General features: G+C 39.0%; 1 protein-coding gene across 1 annotated transcript in view; it reads left to right on the forward strand.

The window, feature by feature from the left end:
- PLCZ1 (phospholipase C zeta 1) overlaps nucleotides 1-17289 on the forward strand; it is a 121434-nt gene that overhangs the window by 37290 nt on the left and 66855 nt on the right. The window contains exons 4-6 of the mRNA XM_048844374.2: nucleotides 3500-3701; nucleotides 5925-6069; nucleotides 12339-12491. Coding sequence (XP_048700331.2) covers nucleotides 3500-3701; nucleotides 5925-6069; nucleotides 12339-12491 — 500 coding nt within the window. The remainder of the gene's footprint in view (nucleotides 1-3499; nucleotides 3702-5924; nucleotides 6070-12338; nucleotides 12492-17289) is intronic.

A 17289-nucleotide genomic window follows, 5' to 3' on the forward strand; every position in this document is an offset into this window, starting at 1 on the left:
ATCAATCTGTAACAATAACCTGTCATCCTCATTATTTACTGCCCCACCAGTCTTTGTGTCATCTCCAGACTTAACCAAAGGTTTCATAACATTGTCTGGATTGTTAATACAAATATTAAATAGCAGTGGATCAAGAGCTGATCCCTGGGGACACTACTAGAAATGTATATCACCCTGTTAACAACTACATATCAAGATCTGTATTTAAACCAGTTCGTAATCCAGTCAATGTGTGTGTGTCTGTTAATTCCATACAATGCAAGTTTTTTAATAAAAATGTCATGTGGTACTAGGTCAAATGCCATGGAGAAATCCAAGTACACTATAACAACACAGCTACTTTTATCAACCAAGCTTTTAATCCTGTCAAAAAAAGGCAACAAGTTTGCTTGACAAAAGCTCCCCTCCATGAAACCATGCTGACTAGCATTAATTATATTTTAGCCTCTAATTATTTATTGATAGAGTCCCAAATAAACCATTCCACTATATTAGCTGGGATCCACATTAAGCTAACTGGTCTACAGTTCTCTAGATCATCCCTTTTACCCTTTTAAAACATTGGAACTACATTGGCTACCACCGTGGGAAGGGGTATGAAGGAACTAGAGTAGCCAACAGGGAAAATGTTAGTGCCATATTACATCCGATCTTAGAGTAGAACTTTCTCCTGGGTTCCAGCCAGCCCCTTCCCTCCTTCCTGTATGGGGACAGAGTGTCATGGTGTCCCTTATTTTTAAAATTCTACATTAGGGATCCGAATGTTAAAATAACACATGCAGCATATTGCATTAATTATTTTTGCATTTTACCATTTTACTTATTTTAATTAATGTTTTAATGTGTCGGAGTTGGTTTCCAAGGGATATTGGAGCCAGTTCAGGGGGTTGTAATGTCTCCCTGCCCATGTGTAGGAGCTGGTTCAAGCATACCAGTAACCAGTTTGTGTCTGTATGTGTCTCACTTCTCTCTATTCAGGAGGGCTAGCACTAGTAGGATGCTCCTGGAAGATATAAGGCATACACATTGAATAGGACCAAGATGTCAGTGCTGAGAGATAGTAACTATCATGGTTCTGCCATAATAATGGTTACAAATAAATCTGATATCCCATATAGGAGACCCCAGTGAAATTGGGATGTTTCCCATAACATAAAAATATTAAAGAGAAAGCATGACAAAAACTTATCAGAAGAGATTTCACAATATTACAACTTTTATATTAGAGATGTGAAAGGCTTTAGATAAATCTCCACCTGGCAAAATAAATACTTACTTCACAAACTACCTCTTAATAATGTCTTGGGCAATATAAAGTCCAATTGACTGATGTGCTGAGTGTCTACAGTTGCCACTGATTTTAATGAAAGTTAAGGATGCCCAGCACTTGGCAGGACATAATTAGCTCCTCAAACAAAATTGGCATATGATAGTACTTAAGCAGAACACTTTGACAGAGCACTCTTAGTCTGTCCATCAAGTTTCATCAGACACAGCACTTAGAGAAAAAAATCTGTTCTGTGGTATCTTTCTACTGGTATAATATATACAATTATTTCAAATACTTTGGATTTGTCTTTCTCTTAATTAATTTCTAGAAATTAGCTGTCATGACAGATTGATGGATTTTTGTGATTTGCCTTCTAATTTATTTTTTGCTTAAAAGGGAACTAATTATTTTTACAAAATTCCCTGAACTGTAAAAATCGTGTAAAATCATCTGCAATAACTGTTCTAGAGAGAAGCAGTTCAGTGCTTTTTTAGTTTAAAATAAAATTTTTTCCTTAGGTTCTACATTGTCCAGCCCTACTCAGATCATCAACTTCTACTACTTGAAGCCCTTCCTCAAAGGTTCTCATACTCAAAGAGCTAATACACCTCATTCAGTGGCCTGTGTAACCTCAGAACATCTGACAGATCCTAGGCCTGAACAATATCATTTTACACATTTTATGCTGTAGGGCTGCTGCAACAATTTTTATAGTGGGGGTGCTGAGAGCCATTGAACCAAACTTTAAACCCTGTATATAATAGAAACCACTTCAAGCCAGGGGATGGGGTAGCACCGCCCACACCTCTAGTTCCAGCACCTATGTACGTGTCTCTTAATCTATGTAAAGTACCGAGTAGTATTTATAAAGTGTAAACACGTTTTAAAACACTACTCATCTTTCCAGTCTAGACAAGCCCTACAACTGAAAAATACTCTGTGTTCCATTTTTGTAGCTTTAATCAGTGTAATTACAGTGAATTCTTATTCTGATAGAATACTTTTAATCAACATTCATATTACAGTGTGAGAATTGCTTCCCTAAGAAGTAATATACTGGTGATTCTTTATTCCTGGTCCTCGAACTAACCTGAAGAGATCAGGTAAATGCTTTTTTTTCAGTTGGGTGTATATCGGTTCACCACTTTAAAATATTGTCATCATCCTATTACGTTGTTAGTCAAGTTTGTCCTATGAAAACACAGGTAGGTTACAATCAGAAGTTTGCAAAATCACAGACTAGTTGAAAATAGACTTCATTTAATAGTCTAGTGACAGTTTTTCTCTACCTTTTTGATATCACAGACTGACTTTCTGCCTTCCTAAACTGTGTTAGGGAGATCTCAGGGACTGGCACCAGTCCACAGGCTGGTCGTTGAGAAACACTGGTCTAGTGGACTTCTGGGTTTGCAGTGATATCACTTGCCACCAGCATAAAATATGCTGAGGTGTTACATTGGAGCACAAGTTGACATTCTAATGAGACTGCCTGTCATGAAATCAGTTTTAAATAATGTGTTGACTGCCCTTGTTATCCTAGGTATTGGGGAGCAGTTAGCACATTTTGCAACAATTGAGGGAATTTTGTAAACATGATTTAGAGGTCATCTTTAACATTGTTATGATTTGAGATTGTTTGATGAAGAGAATATTAATCCATTTCCCTGTATTGTAATGTTTCATCATAGTTTACTAATTTCTCTTTTCACAGTTTAGGAAGAGCAGTCTTCTAGTGGGAATTCTAGGATGCAGTACTATCTTTCATCTCTAACTGACACTTTGCAGAACTGTTCCTGAGCTCTTCACAGACAAGGACATTAATCTCTTGTTATGGATTGGTGAACATATTACCCACCAAAAATAAATTAACAGTAAAATTTTTCTTTCTACTGAAGTACAGTTTTTTAAAAATGTGAAAAGTGAGAATATTACATAGCTTTGGTTCTTGATGTTCATAGAAGAATTATAACATCAGATCTCATTCAAATCATTCTCTCATCATTTAGAGCTTCATTGACTCCAGGACTGCAAGCATTTGTTGACCGTCTTTATATTATATCTGATTAATTTAAAAACTGAAACAAATAGTTGTGGGGTATGACGGTTAACTTCTTCAGAGCAAACCATTTTCAAAAAAAATTAATGCCATGAAAAATAGATAGGTAGAAATGTTATTTAAATTGACGACTGCAAATGTAATTTTTTTGCTCTCTTTATTTTTACTTTTAGTGCAGAGAAAAAAACAGATGTCATTTGAAGGATTTTTAAGATACATGAACTCAAAAGACTGTTTGATATTTAAAAGAGACCACACAATTATTTACCAAAATATGAGCTACCCATTACGTGATTATTTTATTTCATCTTCGCATAACACCTACCTCATATCTGACCAACTAATAGGGCCAAGTCACCTTTGGGGTTATTCAAGGTATTGAAATGCTTTTTTTGAATTGTAATCAAATTACTTTACAAAGTGGCTAAACTACAATTTATTGAGTCTTTCACAAATGTGTGTTTAGTAATAAGGAATAAAAGATTCTATTTAAAACAATGATGAAAACTAGAATAATATGATTTGAATTTGACCGAGTGAAATTTTATTTGTTGTGTACACATTTTGGTATATTTGCCACCCCCTCTGTCTACACTCTAAAAACTATCCAAACCAAAGTTTTTCATTGGCTTCACATATACTACTGTCCCTTGCAGCAAATAAAGACATCTGCAGGACATTGTTCTGTATGTTACTACATTGCAGTGTTTAATCTCCACATCAGTGAAAATATATAATTAATCTTCCATTAATTCAAACAAATATGCGATCAAATTCTGGATGCAGCTGAGGTGGTGAGTGGACCATCTCTATGCTGGTCTACGTCTTGGTGTACACAGGAAGAACAGTTCTAATCTACACCAGCTGGTTATGGTACCCAAATGAGCCATTCACCAGCTAGAGATTGACAGGATGCTCTGACCATGCCTCCTCACCATCTCCCAAGCTGGAATCTGGATGGGAGTGCAGAAGCCAGGTACATTGGCTGGGGACTCCAGCATGCCCAGTGTGGGTGTATGTGAGTATGCATGCATGCATGTGTGCTTATGCAAGGGAATGTAGTGGGCACAGTAAAGTAGGGAAAATATGTGCACATGCGGGGGAATGGAGAGGATAGGAGAGGAGAGGAGAGATTTAGGTTGAGAGGGTATGCTGGGGAATGTGAGAGATGCAGGAGGAAGGAAAATATGGGGTGAATGAGCACAGGGAGTATGGAGGAAGGAAGAAGCTGGAATTTGTTTTGTAATTGTGCAGGGGAATGCGGTGGGTTCAGAAAGAAGAGAAAACTGGAATGAGGAGAAGAGAGGAAGGGGGAAATTGGGGGTTGTAAAGCAGAATGTAGGGAGACAGGAATTTGGAAGACAGGAGTCCAACACTCCAGTTTCTTTGCACTGCTCTGGTGAAACAAAGCTGCTGTAAACATAACTTAGCTGACCAATTTTCTTGGGCTGCTTTGCACAGCTCCAGAATGGGGTAAGCAATCAGAACATACCTGTGATTCTGGATCTAAAAGTTAAATGTTAAAAAACTATTTAAGCTACATAACTTCAAATCATTAGAAATATCACATGACAGCATTTTCTTTCAGTTTCTTACCTTGTGTTCATGTATGAATTTTTATTTAAATTAAATAAGGAAATTCCTAGACAAAAATCACATTAAGATGGAGTTAAGTTTGAGAAGACTTATCAGTACTTTACAGTAAAATACATTACATGGATGGTATGATTATCCCCAAATCAAAGATTATAAACCAAAGAAATTCAGATTTATGGTTAAACTTAAAAGAAATCCAGACATATTAAGATATGGAAATGCACATTTAGGGCACCCAAACAACCTTTCCTCTCCGTTGCAGTAAAACTATGAAGGGACAAAAATCTGATGTGTTTACAAATTAGTTTAATCTAATCTAGACCGCAGAATCTAAAATGCCTTAATCAGAATCATATGGTTATTGCATGGCACTGCTATAGACTATGGTCCTGCCTCTCTTCCCTTTGTGGTGTGCTGTGCATCCTTGGGAAAGTTGGAAGGAAGCAGTCTCTGAACTCCTCAGCATGCAGGTACTGTAACACTGCCTGGCGCTTTGCATAGAGGTAGGGGAAGGCCTCCTTATGCCCTCCTCATCTGTGTAAAGACTAGACATATTCTGGCCCATTGTAAGCTTTATTAGTGATGTTTTTATACTTTGAGTTAATAACTTAGCTGGAGTTTATTCAAATATAAAATCCTAACATAAATAGAACTTCAAACATTTCCAATTTTAGGCAGATAGCCATTGTTCAAGAAAATATTTCACTTAAACTAAAACATTGGCTATATTTTTATCTGTTAAGGGTTCATATTCATAGAATCTATTTTTTCCCCAAGAGGCTCTGATAAGGCTTATTATAAGCCCAAGGTAGATAAGAGAAAATATACATCAACTTTATATCCATATCATTCTGTAGGAATTTTCTTTTATGACAGTTTAGGTATGTTAATATTTTTGTAATTACTCAGATTATGCTATTTGTAATCAGAAATGCAAGAAAAATGCTTTTGAACATGGTATCTCCTTTTTAGATTGTTATTTTTTTCTTCTTGTTTTTAAAGTGCTCTGATGAAAGGATGTCGTTGTTTGGAAATTGATTGCTGGGATGGACCGCAAAATGAGCCCATTGTGTATCATGGTCACACTTTAACAAGCAAAATTACATTTAGAACTGTCATCGAGGTGATAGATAAGTATGCGTTTGCGGTATGTACATATATTTGTTGAAAAGTGATGAATGTTAATACACATAAGTGTTAACACACTTGTAATTTAGGGTGCTCTGGAAAAAATAAGATGGAATAGTGCTTGGGGTGATGGGTACTGTAGATAAAAGAAATCTACAGTATCTGATCTTAACTCTGTAGCATTTTAAATGAAAGGCAGTCTCATTTGGTTGATAATTCAATGTAATTTAAACTTTGTGGACTGAATCCGGAAGACCTTCCTCAGCATATTTAGGCAAAATTCTTATTTGAAGTCATTGATAATTTAGCTTGAGCAAGGACTGAATATATACTGAGTAAGGATTTCAAGATCTGATCCAGTAAAGTTTCCTCTCTTTTTGTGTGTGTTTTTATGTCTTTGCTCAGACTTCTGTGGAAAAGAATCTATCTTCTGTGGTGTTGAAGCTTAAAATATGGAGGGAACAAAAGTATTACACTGGAACGTTGTTTGAGTCTTATTGTATTTTAATTTCCTCTTAATTCTGATAATTTCCCGCCAGTTTTAAAACGAGCTCTGAAAAAAGTTATCATTTCTTATCAGTCAGTTGACCCATTAAAATGTTGTCCCTTCTGCCTATCTGTAGCAGAACAAGTGGAAGTTAAAGTTCTTTTGGTACTAACCCATTCTTCTATATTGCTGCATGGCAAAACTCCCAGTGAAGTCAAGTAAGGGCCCTTTATGACAAATCTTTGAGTTAGGTCAGTTTGGATTATATTTATTCTCTGTGTATGTGTGTGTGTGTGTGTATACCTACAGAATATACATACACACTGAAAATAAATATAATCCAAACTGACCTAACTCCAAGCATGTTAGTTTGGGTGTGTATACATACACACCCACACCTATTGCCTTTTCAAAGCTAACTGGACTAATGTCCGTAAAGAACTTAGTAGGTCTCTGATTTTTAAAATGTGTTTAATACAAAATTATGTCCTTTCACTGCTATACATATTTTATGAGTTGTTTAATTTTTGCCAAAATACAGAAGCTTATATATTACTGCAAAGCATCTATCTGCCGCCCCAACCAGGAAAACCGAGAAGTCTGCTGCTTGCCAGGAGCTAGGATTCACGATGTGACAGAGAGACTGCCGAGACTCATCAAGCCCTTGGATTGCTATCCCTTCCTGCTTCTCCACGTGGGCACCTATGATACTGCCAAGAATGACCTTGAGCGGATCACTGCAGACTACGTGGCTCTGGGAAGAAGGATAAAGGAGTTTGAGGCACAAGTGGTGTTCTCCTCCATCCTCCCCCTGGAAGGAAAAGGCCTGGGTAGAGACTGTTGAATCGTGGAAGTCAACGAATGGCTACGCAAGTGGTGTCGGAGAGAAGGCTTTGGATTCTTTGACCATGGGATGGTGTTCCAAGAAGGAGGAGTGCTCCACCTAACGAAGAGAGGGAAGAGCATCTTCACAAGCAGGCTGGCTAACCTAGTGAGGAGGGCTTTAAACTAGGTTCACTGGGGGAAGGAGACCAAAGCCCTAAGGTAAGTGGGGATGTGGGATACTGGGAGGAAGCACGAGCAGGCGAGCGCGAGAGGGGAGGGCTCCTGCCTCATACTAAGAAAGCAGGACAAACAGCAAGTTATCTCAAGTGCCTATACACAAATGCACAAAGCCTGGGAAACAAGCAGGGAGAACTGGAAGTCCTGGCACAGTCAAGGAATTATGATGTGATTGGAATAACAGAGACTTGGTGGGATAACTCACATGACTGGAGTACTGTCATGGATGGATATAAACTGTTCAGGAAGGACAGGCAGGGCAGAAAAGGTGGGGGAGTTGCATTGTAGGCAAGGGAGCAGTAGGACTGTTCAGAGCTCTGGTATGAAACTGCAGAAAAACCTGAGAGTCTCTGGATTAAGTTTAGAAGTGTGAGCAACAAGGGTGATGTCGTGGTGGGAGTCTGCTGTAGACCACCGGACCAGGGGGATGTGGTGGATGAAGCTTCCTTCCGGCAACTAATGGAAGTTACTAGATCGCAGGCCCTGGTTCTCATGGGAGGCTTCAATCACCCTGATATCTGCTGGGAGAGCAATATAGCGGTGCACAGACAATCCAGGAAGTTTTTGGAAAGTGTAGGGGACAATTTCCTGGTGCAAGTGCTGGAGGAACCAACTAGGGGCAGAGCTCTTCTTGACCTGCTGCTCAGAAACTGGGAAGAATTAGTAGGGGGAAGCAAACGTGGATGGGAACCTGGGAGGCAGGGACCATGAGATGGTCGAGTTCAGGATCCTGACACAGGGAAGAAAGGAGAGCAGCAGAATACGGACCCTGGACTTCAGAAAAGCAGACTTTGACTCCCTCAGGGAACTGATGGGCAGGATCCCCTGGGAGAATAACATGAGGGGGAAGGGAGTCCAGGAGAGCTGGCTGTATTTTAAAGAATCCTTATTGAGGTTACAGGGACAAACCATCCCAATGTGTAGAAAGAATAGTAAATATGGCAGGAGACCAGCTTGGCTTAACAGTGAAATCCTTGCTGATCTTAATCACAAAAAAGACGCTTACAAGAAGTGGAAGATTGGACAAATGACCAGGGAAGAGTATAAAAATATTGCTCGGGCATGCAGGAGTGAAATCAGGAAGGCCAAATCACACCTGGAATTGCAGCTAGCAAGAGACGTTAAGAGTAGCAAAAAGGGTTTCTTCAGGTATATTAGCAACAAGAAGAAAGTCAAGGAAAATGTGGGCCGCTTACTGAAAGAGGGAGGCAATCTAGTGACAGAGGATGTGGAAAAAGCGATTGTACTTTTTTGCCTCTGTCTTCACAAACAAGGTCAGCTCCCAGACTACTGCACTGGGCAGCACAGCATGGGGAGGAGGTGACCAGCCCTCTGTGGAGAAAGAAGTGGTTCGGGACTATTTAGAAAAGCTGTACGAGCACAAGTCCATGGGGCCGGATGCGCTGCATCCGAGAATGCTAAAGGAGTTGGCGGATATGATTGCAGAGCCATTGGCCATTATCTTTCAAAACTCATGGCGATCGGGGGAGGTCCCGGACGACTGGAAAAAGGCTAATGTAGTGCCCATCTTTAAAAAAGCGAAGAAGGAGGATCCTGGGAACTACAGGCCAGTCAGCCTCACCTCAGTCCCTGGAAAAATCATGGAGCAGGTCCTCAAGGAATTAATTCTGAAGCACTTAGAGGAGAGGAAAGTGATCAGGAACAGTCAGCATGGATTCACCAAGGGCAAGTCATGCCTGACTAATCTAATTGCCTTCTATGATGAGATAACTGTCTCTGTGGATGAGGGGAAAGCAGTGGACGTGTTGTTCCTTGACTTTAGCAAAGCTTTTGACATGGTCTCCCACAGTATTCTTGCCAGCAAGTTAAAGAAGTATGGGCTGGATGAATGGACTATAAGGTGGATACAAAGCTGGCTTAACGGGTTGTGATCAATGGCTTCATGTCTAGCTGGCAGCCGGTATCAAGTGGAGTGCCCCAAGGGTTGGTCCTCGGGCCGGTTTTGTTCAATATCTTCATTAATGATCTGGAGAATTGCACCCTCAGCAAGTTTGCAGATGACACTATACTGGGAGGAGAGGTAGGTATGTTGGAGGGTAGGGATAGGATACAGAGGGCACTAGACAAATTAGAGGATTGGGCCAAAAGAAATCTGATGAGGTTCAACAAGGACAAGTGCAGAGTCCTGCACTTAGGATGGAAGAATCCCATGCACCGCTATAGATTAGGGAGGGAACAGCTAGGCAGCAATTCTCCAGAAAAGGACCTAGGAGTTACAGTGGACGAGAAGCTAGATATGAGTCAGCAGTGTGCCCTTGTTGCCAAGAAGGCCAATGGCATTTTGGGATGTATAAGTAGGGGCATAGCCAGCAGATCGAGGGACGTGATCGTTCCCCTCTATTCAACATTGGTGAGGCTTCATCTGGAGTACTGTGTCCAGTTTGGGGCCCCACACTACAAGAAAGATGTGGAAAAATTGGAGAGAGTCCAGCGGAGGGCAACAAAAATGATTAGGGGACTGGAACACATGACTTATGAGGAGAGGCTGAGGGAACTGGGATTGTTTAGTCTGCGGAAGAGAAGAATGAGGGGGGATTTGATAGCTGCTTTCAACTACCTGAAAAGGGGTTCCAAAGAGGATGGATCTAGACTGTTCTCAGTGGTAGCAGATGACAGAACAAGGAGTAATGGTCTCAAGTTGCAGTGGGGGAGGTTTAGGCTGGATATTACGAAAAACTTTTTCACTAGCAGGGTGGTGAAACACTGGAATGCGTTACCTAGGGAGGTGGTGGAATCTCCTTCCTTAGAAGTTTTTAAGATGTAGGCTTGACAAATCCCTGGCTGGGATGATTTAGTTGGGGATTGGTCCTGCTTTGAGGAGGGGGTTGGACAAGATGACCTCCCGAGGTCCCTTCCAACCCTGATATTCTATGATTCTATGAAAGTAGATCTCACTTAATAGGAGCAAGTTAGTTGCCATCAGATGAGAGAATGGTTTCTGCATTCCATGTGGTGATCTTTGTTATGATGCTGTCCATCAATTTCAGCAGATTTATCATTCTGCCTTGCTTGTGGATGAGCTTTCTGATGAGTAAGGAATGAGTAAAAAGTGCTGCAGTGGGCAGTATAACAGGACTGAAAACTCTGCAGTACATAAAATGTCAGCCCATAATCAGATTATCAGAATGCAATGCCATCTGACAATATTTAACCGACAGTTTCAACTTGAAATCTAGACAGTTTAAAAAAACATAAGTTAAAAGTAATGTCTTGAACCACACCTGCTCCTGCGTCCTCATGTGAATTATTGTGGTTCTGATCACAGTTTCCCATTTTTTAACAATATTTTTCTCTTCCTCCTTGGTTTGTAAAAAACCCACACAATCAAAGTGGGAAACTGATTAAACACAAAATGATGTCAAATAAAGAAAGAAAAACTGAACAAATAGAGAAATATTGTTTACTCTAGTCTCTTTCAGTTATAGTAACCATAGGTGTTACATTTAACATCATTTGTTTAATTTTTTTCAAACAGAATATGATTTTTATTTCTTTAAAAGATAATAGCTATGATTAAAAGATGTCAGATACCAATGATTGGGCCAGATTAAGATTCTTTTTAGACTGCAGGGACCTGGAAATAGCAGTTTATGATGTTTTCCTTGTATTTCTTTTCCCTTGTTTCTCATTACTAAGACTATTTGCATCCAAACAGGATCATTAGTTCTAAGCAATTCATCCATTCCTCTTCACTTTAAGTAATAATTATCTACCAGCATGCCCTAATAATTCCCAGAGCAACTTGTGATATTACTTGCTGGTCACAAGAGAATGATTTTTAGGTGGGTAGTGACTATTAGCCCTAAATAAATGAAGAATATTTTTCTACAAATATGCTGGAATGAAGGAATAAGTTGTATAGAAAATATAGCACTGAAATAAACTGATGTCTAAATTGAATGTTGATGTTTTTAGATGTCAGCAGCTTTTAAAACCTCTGCTGAATTTAACCTAAATAATTTTCCATGCTTTAGTATATTTCTTGGGTATTTTTTTTTTTCTGGTTCACATCATCACTATTTGCTTCTCAATATTCTAATCTGTTGAGAGGCTCTGTGGCAGCGACAGGCAGTAGCCAGTGTGTTGCTGTTTTGGCAGCTCCTGAATTTCTTTGGCTGAATTTCTTTGCCATTATATGTGTGGTGAATATTGTTTCCTGCACCTACCATCTCTTAGATTCTTAGTTGATTTGATAGCTCTTTTCTCTTTTCTTGCTCCACACCCAGCATTAATAGGCATATAATAAAACTCTGGTAAACTTGGTTGTCGGCTACTAACCACTGGAGAAATAAACTTCAGTATGCCCTGTTTTCCAAGATCAGAGCATAGACATTCAAGATTTCCCAGTTAAAGTACTGTGACCAGGTTAACTGATCTTTATTTGGCTTCCCTTGTCAAAGTCTTTCTTCTGTTTATGTCTACATTTAAAGCTATCCCCATTTCTAATGGTCCTTATGTTTCTGGATTTTGTTTCTGATATTAACTTTGAACTTGAAAATTACTCTTCTAGATTCTAGTTTTACTTTTCCTCTTCCATAAATATTACTGAGCTCGATGATGCTGTGTTATTAATCTGGAATAACTAATAATACTATTTTGAATATTTTAAAATTAATGAAAGTACAAATACCCATATGCTTTTTTGTAAGATATATTGTGCATCTAGTAGTTCTGTTTTTTAATTATTAATTATTATGGCCTTGAAATTGTATTTTTAGGTGTCTGACTATCCTGTTGTACTGTCTTTGGAGAATCACTGCAGCCCTAAGCAACAGGAAGTAATGGCAGACTATTTAGAAACTATTCTAGGTGACAAACTTCTTACTACAATAATTGGTGATACGTTTCCTACAGATCTACCTTCCCCTGAGGTAACAACATTAATTTTCTCTCTGTGAAAGATTAGAAAAAAATTCTAGTTTTCTGCAGTTGTTGTGATAACCTCCTGAGGCATTTTTGAAACTATCACATTTAGTGTTTAAAACATCTTTGTGCTTCAGATGGTAAAACAGAATTAATTACGCATCATAGAAATAATAAAAAATAAAATAAATAGAAACCAAATCATGCAGGTTGATATGCGCTTGTTAGGAAAATGGTGTTTCATATAACAACTTGAAATGTATAGATGGAAAAGCATAGTAATCCAATATTTTGCAAAGTCTTGGATCTTCCGGTTCATAAAATCATGATTTAACATTTTCCTTAGGCTTTGAACACATTCAGTCTTTTATTTTATATGCAAATGTAGATAGTTAAAACTTGTTGCTAACAGTTTGTTTTAAAAATTCAGACATGACAAGCAGCTGCCGTAATGTGCCGCATTATTATCATTACTTGTATTATGGAAGCACCTACAGGTGCTAGCCAAGATCAAGGCCCTATTGTGCTAGGCGCTGTATAAAACACATAGGGCCAGATTGTGGAGCCCATACTCACATTGATATATCATGAGTATTTCCACTGAAATCAATGAGACTTCTTGTTAAGTAGAGTACAATTCAATATGAGTAAGGATATGACAATCTGGCCCATAGTAAGAAACAGTCCCTTCCCTGAAGAGTTTACAATCTAAATAGACAAGGCAGACAATGAGAGAAAGGGAGTGTTACTATGCCCGTTTTACATATTGGGAATATATGCACAGAGAGATTAAGTGATTTGTCCAAATTTATACGAGAAATCTGTGCTACAGCCAGGAACTGAATACCTCTTGACTCTGAGCCCAGTGCCTTAACCACAAAACCATTCTCAGTGTGCTTGACCTCAGGCAATGTTTGTCAACTGGTGGATTGTGACATCTAGGGTGGGTCACAAAACACAACTGGGGGGAGGAGGAAGGGTCACAAGGCACTGAAAATTTTATTCTGCTCTCAAGCACAGACTTTCTTGCTCCTCTACTCCCTGCACACCCTTGCCATTTGAGATAAAGTATTATCTGCTAATCTCTTGAAACAGAAACACACAAATAAATTATATAGGCTTATAATTTATATGTTTTTTACTCTTATTTTTATAGGAAATGTAAGCGTGTGGTATAATTTTGTTACTTTTTACTTTAAATAGTGGGTCACCTACCTGAAAAGGTTGAGAATCACTGTCCTAAAGGATAAAAAAAAAAAAAAAGATTGCCACAGAGAAAGCAATTTTTGGTTGCAAAATAGTTTGCAAAGGTTTTCCAAAAAGAAAGAACATAGATATTACATATGCTTTTATAAACAATGTTATGGTAGGTATTTATTCAATAAATGTAAAACAATTAATAAATAAGCCAAAATGTTTATAGATTTGACCTTAGTATTTGCTGCAGGCTTACCATCATACTAATCTTGTCTGCATTTGATTTTGAACCTTTGAAAATCATGCCATAGGAAAAAAGCACAATTTACATGGGGTGATCTGGGCTGCCTCAGAGTCTCTCTATGAACAAGCTGCATTTATCAGTCTTGGTGGTGTCTAAGAATTCTATGTCCTCTGCAGCAAAAATTTAATCAATTAAAGGTAGGGTGACCAGATAGCAACTGTGAAAAAATGGGACTGGGGTGGGGGGTAATAGGTGCCTATATAAGAAAAAGTCCCCCAAAAAAGGGACTGTCCCTTTTAAAACGGGACACCTGGTCACCCTAATTAAAGGGTCTGTAAAATAAAGAAGTCTATATTGAGTGCCCTCCATAGACTGATTACCTTGTGTTGTAGGGAGTTTTCTTTATTTTTCCAACTCTACAAAGCTACTCTCTAAATATGACATTATGGGGTTCCACATTTATTTTCTCAAGTGTTTCCTTATCAGCTATCTCAGTTTCCAGATAAAAAGATTCCCTCCCTCCCCAAAATGCTAGAATTTGCAGACTCAACCTTTGATTTAAGAGTCAACCTGAGTTCTTTCTTTTCTGTCCATCATCAAAAGTAGTAAAAAAATGTCATGTCAAATTAGGCCCCAGGTTTCTCCTTTGTAATCCCATTTTCTTCAAATTCTGTCCTCAGTGACACCTGAGCAATTCCAATGCCTGTAATTGGTTCACACAGATGGAACATAGTACATAATTCTGATGTACTGGTGAACACGTAGGAGTAAAATCAGCTCATTCTCATTTAGCTGGGTTGGTTCAGTGGAATTAAGTGTAAAAAGTTATTTTGTCACTAAACTCATTAGCTATGGCTCTGAATATGGACAGGGAGCAAATCTGCTGAATAATAAACTGCATTTTTAGACAGTTTCTTTTGAAACTGGAACTACCCTTTGGGCCTGTTCAAAAGCCTTTCCATTGGCTTCAGTAGACATTGAATCATATTCTTTAAGGCTTTGAAACTACTTATCCAGGCTCCAACAAGCAATATAAATGCAGTATAATGTAAGTGGGCCAGATTCTCAGCTCCAGCTGGGGATGTGATCTGACCACAACCCCTCAATTTCAAATTACCTCAGTGGAGAATTACCTCAACTGGGGTAAAGCAATGTAGCTGGTTCCTACCCCAACTCCTTACCCACTCCCCTGTCTAGGTGTGTTGGGGAACTAGCTGGAGGACTGGAGCAGAGCTCTGTTCCATTATTCCAGCTCTCACCTGATGTCTGATCCTTAGGAATCCATAGCCAGCTGTTATAACTTAGAGGGTTATCATGGTAAAGGAGAGAACTTGGACAAGAGTTGTTAATTTGGATGATTGAGCAAAGGTACTTTTTTTCTACCATTACAGTCTTTCATTTTCTAAGGTATAAAATATTTATTTTAAATTAATTGTTTAAAATGTAGGGATAATTAAAATTTGTAATAACTGCTTTGATATGAATACTGGACTAAACACAATGGGAAAAAATCATCCTTGAAATGGCTTAGTTGGAGTCATTGGACTTATACTGGTGATGAGTTCCGTCCAATATACTTGACAATTAAGTTTGAAATGTTTTCTAAAGGTTCCCACTCCCCCATCAAATGGGTACTCACTCCTTTCCTTTCAGAATACTTTTCAGTTACTAGTACAGTTTAGAAATATTAAGTGTTAAATTCAGAACAAATGTGTGAATGTAGTTATCTTTATAGTTTTATTTACATACCGTATGGATTGGATGCTTTGAGTTCCATCCCCTTTCTTGTAAATACTCTGAATAACCCATCTATATTAATATGTAAACTTTCCTTTTTCATTTAATATTTTGTGAAAAAAAGAGAAAACTGTCAAGAAGAGTAATGTTGTTTGCAAGGAAACAGTTATGATGGTTTAGTTTGATCAGGTTACAGGGGCTTAAGATTTCTAAAGTTCTAATCAGCAAGGTCAATACATCAATATACATTTATTTCATCTAAAGTGTTAGCTATCTTCCTTCCTCCGTTAGCACTTCACATATTATGTAGTTTCTCAAATTCTTTTCTAGATATTGATTAAAAACTGTGCCTTATTCCAGTGATTCTCAGACTTTTTGTCTATTTCTGTCAAACTAAATGAGCTGGGTTCCCACTTCCATGTGTGCTAGAGACACTATTCATTTACATCAACTATTAATGAAATACTACAATATAAAAATACAGTAATTCCTCGCTTAATGTTGTAGTTATGTTCCTGAAAAATGCTACTTTAAATGAAATGATGTTAAATGAATCCAATTTCCCCATAAGAATTGATGTAAATAGGGGGGCTTAGGTTCCAAGGAAATTTTTTTTTGCCACACAAAAGTGTGGATAGATACATAGATAGATAGATGTATATATATACACACACATACATATACACAGTGTACATTTTAAACAAACAATTTAATACTGTACACAGCAATGATGATTGTGAAGTGTTGTTGAGGTGGTGAAGTCAGAGGGTGGAAGAGGGTGGGATATTTCTCAGGGGATGCCTTTCTGCTAAATGATGAACTAGCACTCACCTGAGCCCTCAAGGGTTAACACATTGTTGTTAATGTAGCCTACAAGGCAGCATGAATGGAGGGAGGGGAGACAGCATGGCAGAGAGAGACAGAGACACACACCGTGTGTGTGTGTGTGTGTGTGTGAAAGAGACAGAGATACACACCGTGTATGTGAGAGAGAGAGACACACACACACACACACACACCCTGTGTGTGTGTGAGAGAGACGCACATTGCCCCTTTAAGTACACTGACCCCACTCTAAGTACACTGCCTTTTAAAGTAGATGAGCAAGTTGAGACAACAGCTGCTGCCAGCAAGCTCCCTCCATCCTGAGCCCTGTCATGCCCCCCCCCCTTCCCGTGGAGATGGGGTAAAGGAGCGGAGGGGAGAGGGCACTCTGACATTAGCCCCCCCACTTCTGCCCGCCTGCACAGTAGCAAGCAGGAGGCTCCCGAGAGCAGCTCCAAGGCAGAGGGCAGGAGCAGCACATGGCAGTGGAGGGAGGAACACCTGAACTGCCGGCAATTGGTAGCCTGCTGGGCTGCTGCTGCACAGGGAACTTAGGGGAGCGGAGAGCTGATAGTCGGGCTGCCGGTCCACCCTGGTTCCAAGCCCCCACCAACTGGCTCCAACCTGCTGCTCTTCCTGCAAGCTGTGGACAAAGCAGGCGGCTGCCAAACAACATTATAAGGGAGCGTTGCACAACTCTAAGCGAGCATGTTCCCTAATTGATCGGCAACGTAACAAAAAAACGTTAACTGGGATGATGTTAAGTGAGGAGTTACTGTATGTAAATTACAATAGCCTTACTT

Source organism: Caretta caretta, chromosome 1 (genome assembly GCF_965140235.1).
Source record: "Caretta caretta isolate rCarCar2 chromosome 1, rCarCar1.hap1, whole genome shotgun sequence".
NCBI classification, from domain to species: domain Eukaryota; kingdom Metazoa; phylum Chordata; order Testudines; family Cheloniidae; genus Caretta; species Caretta caretta.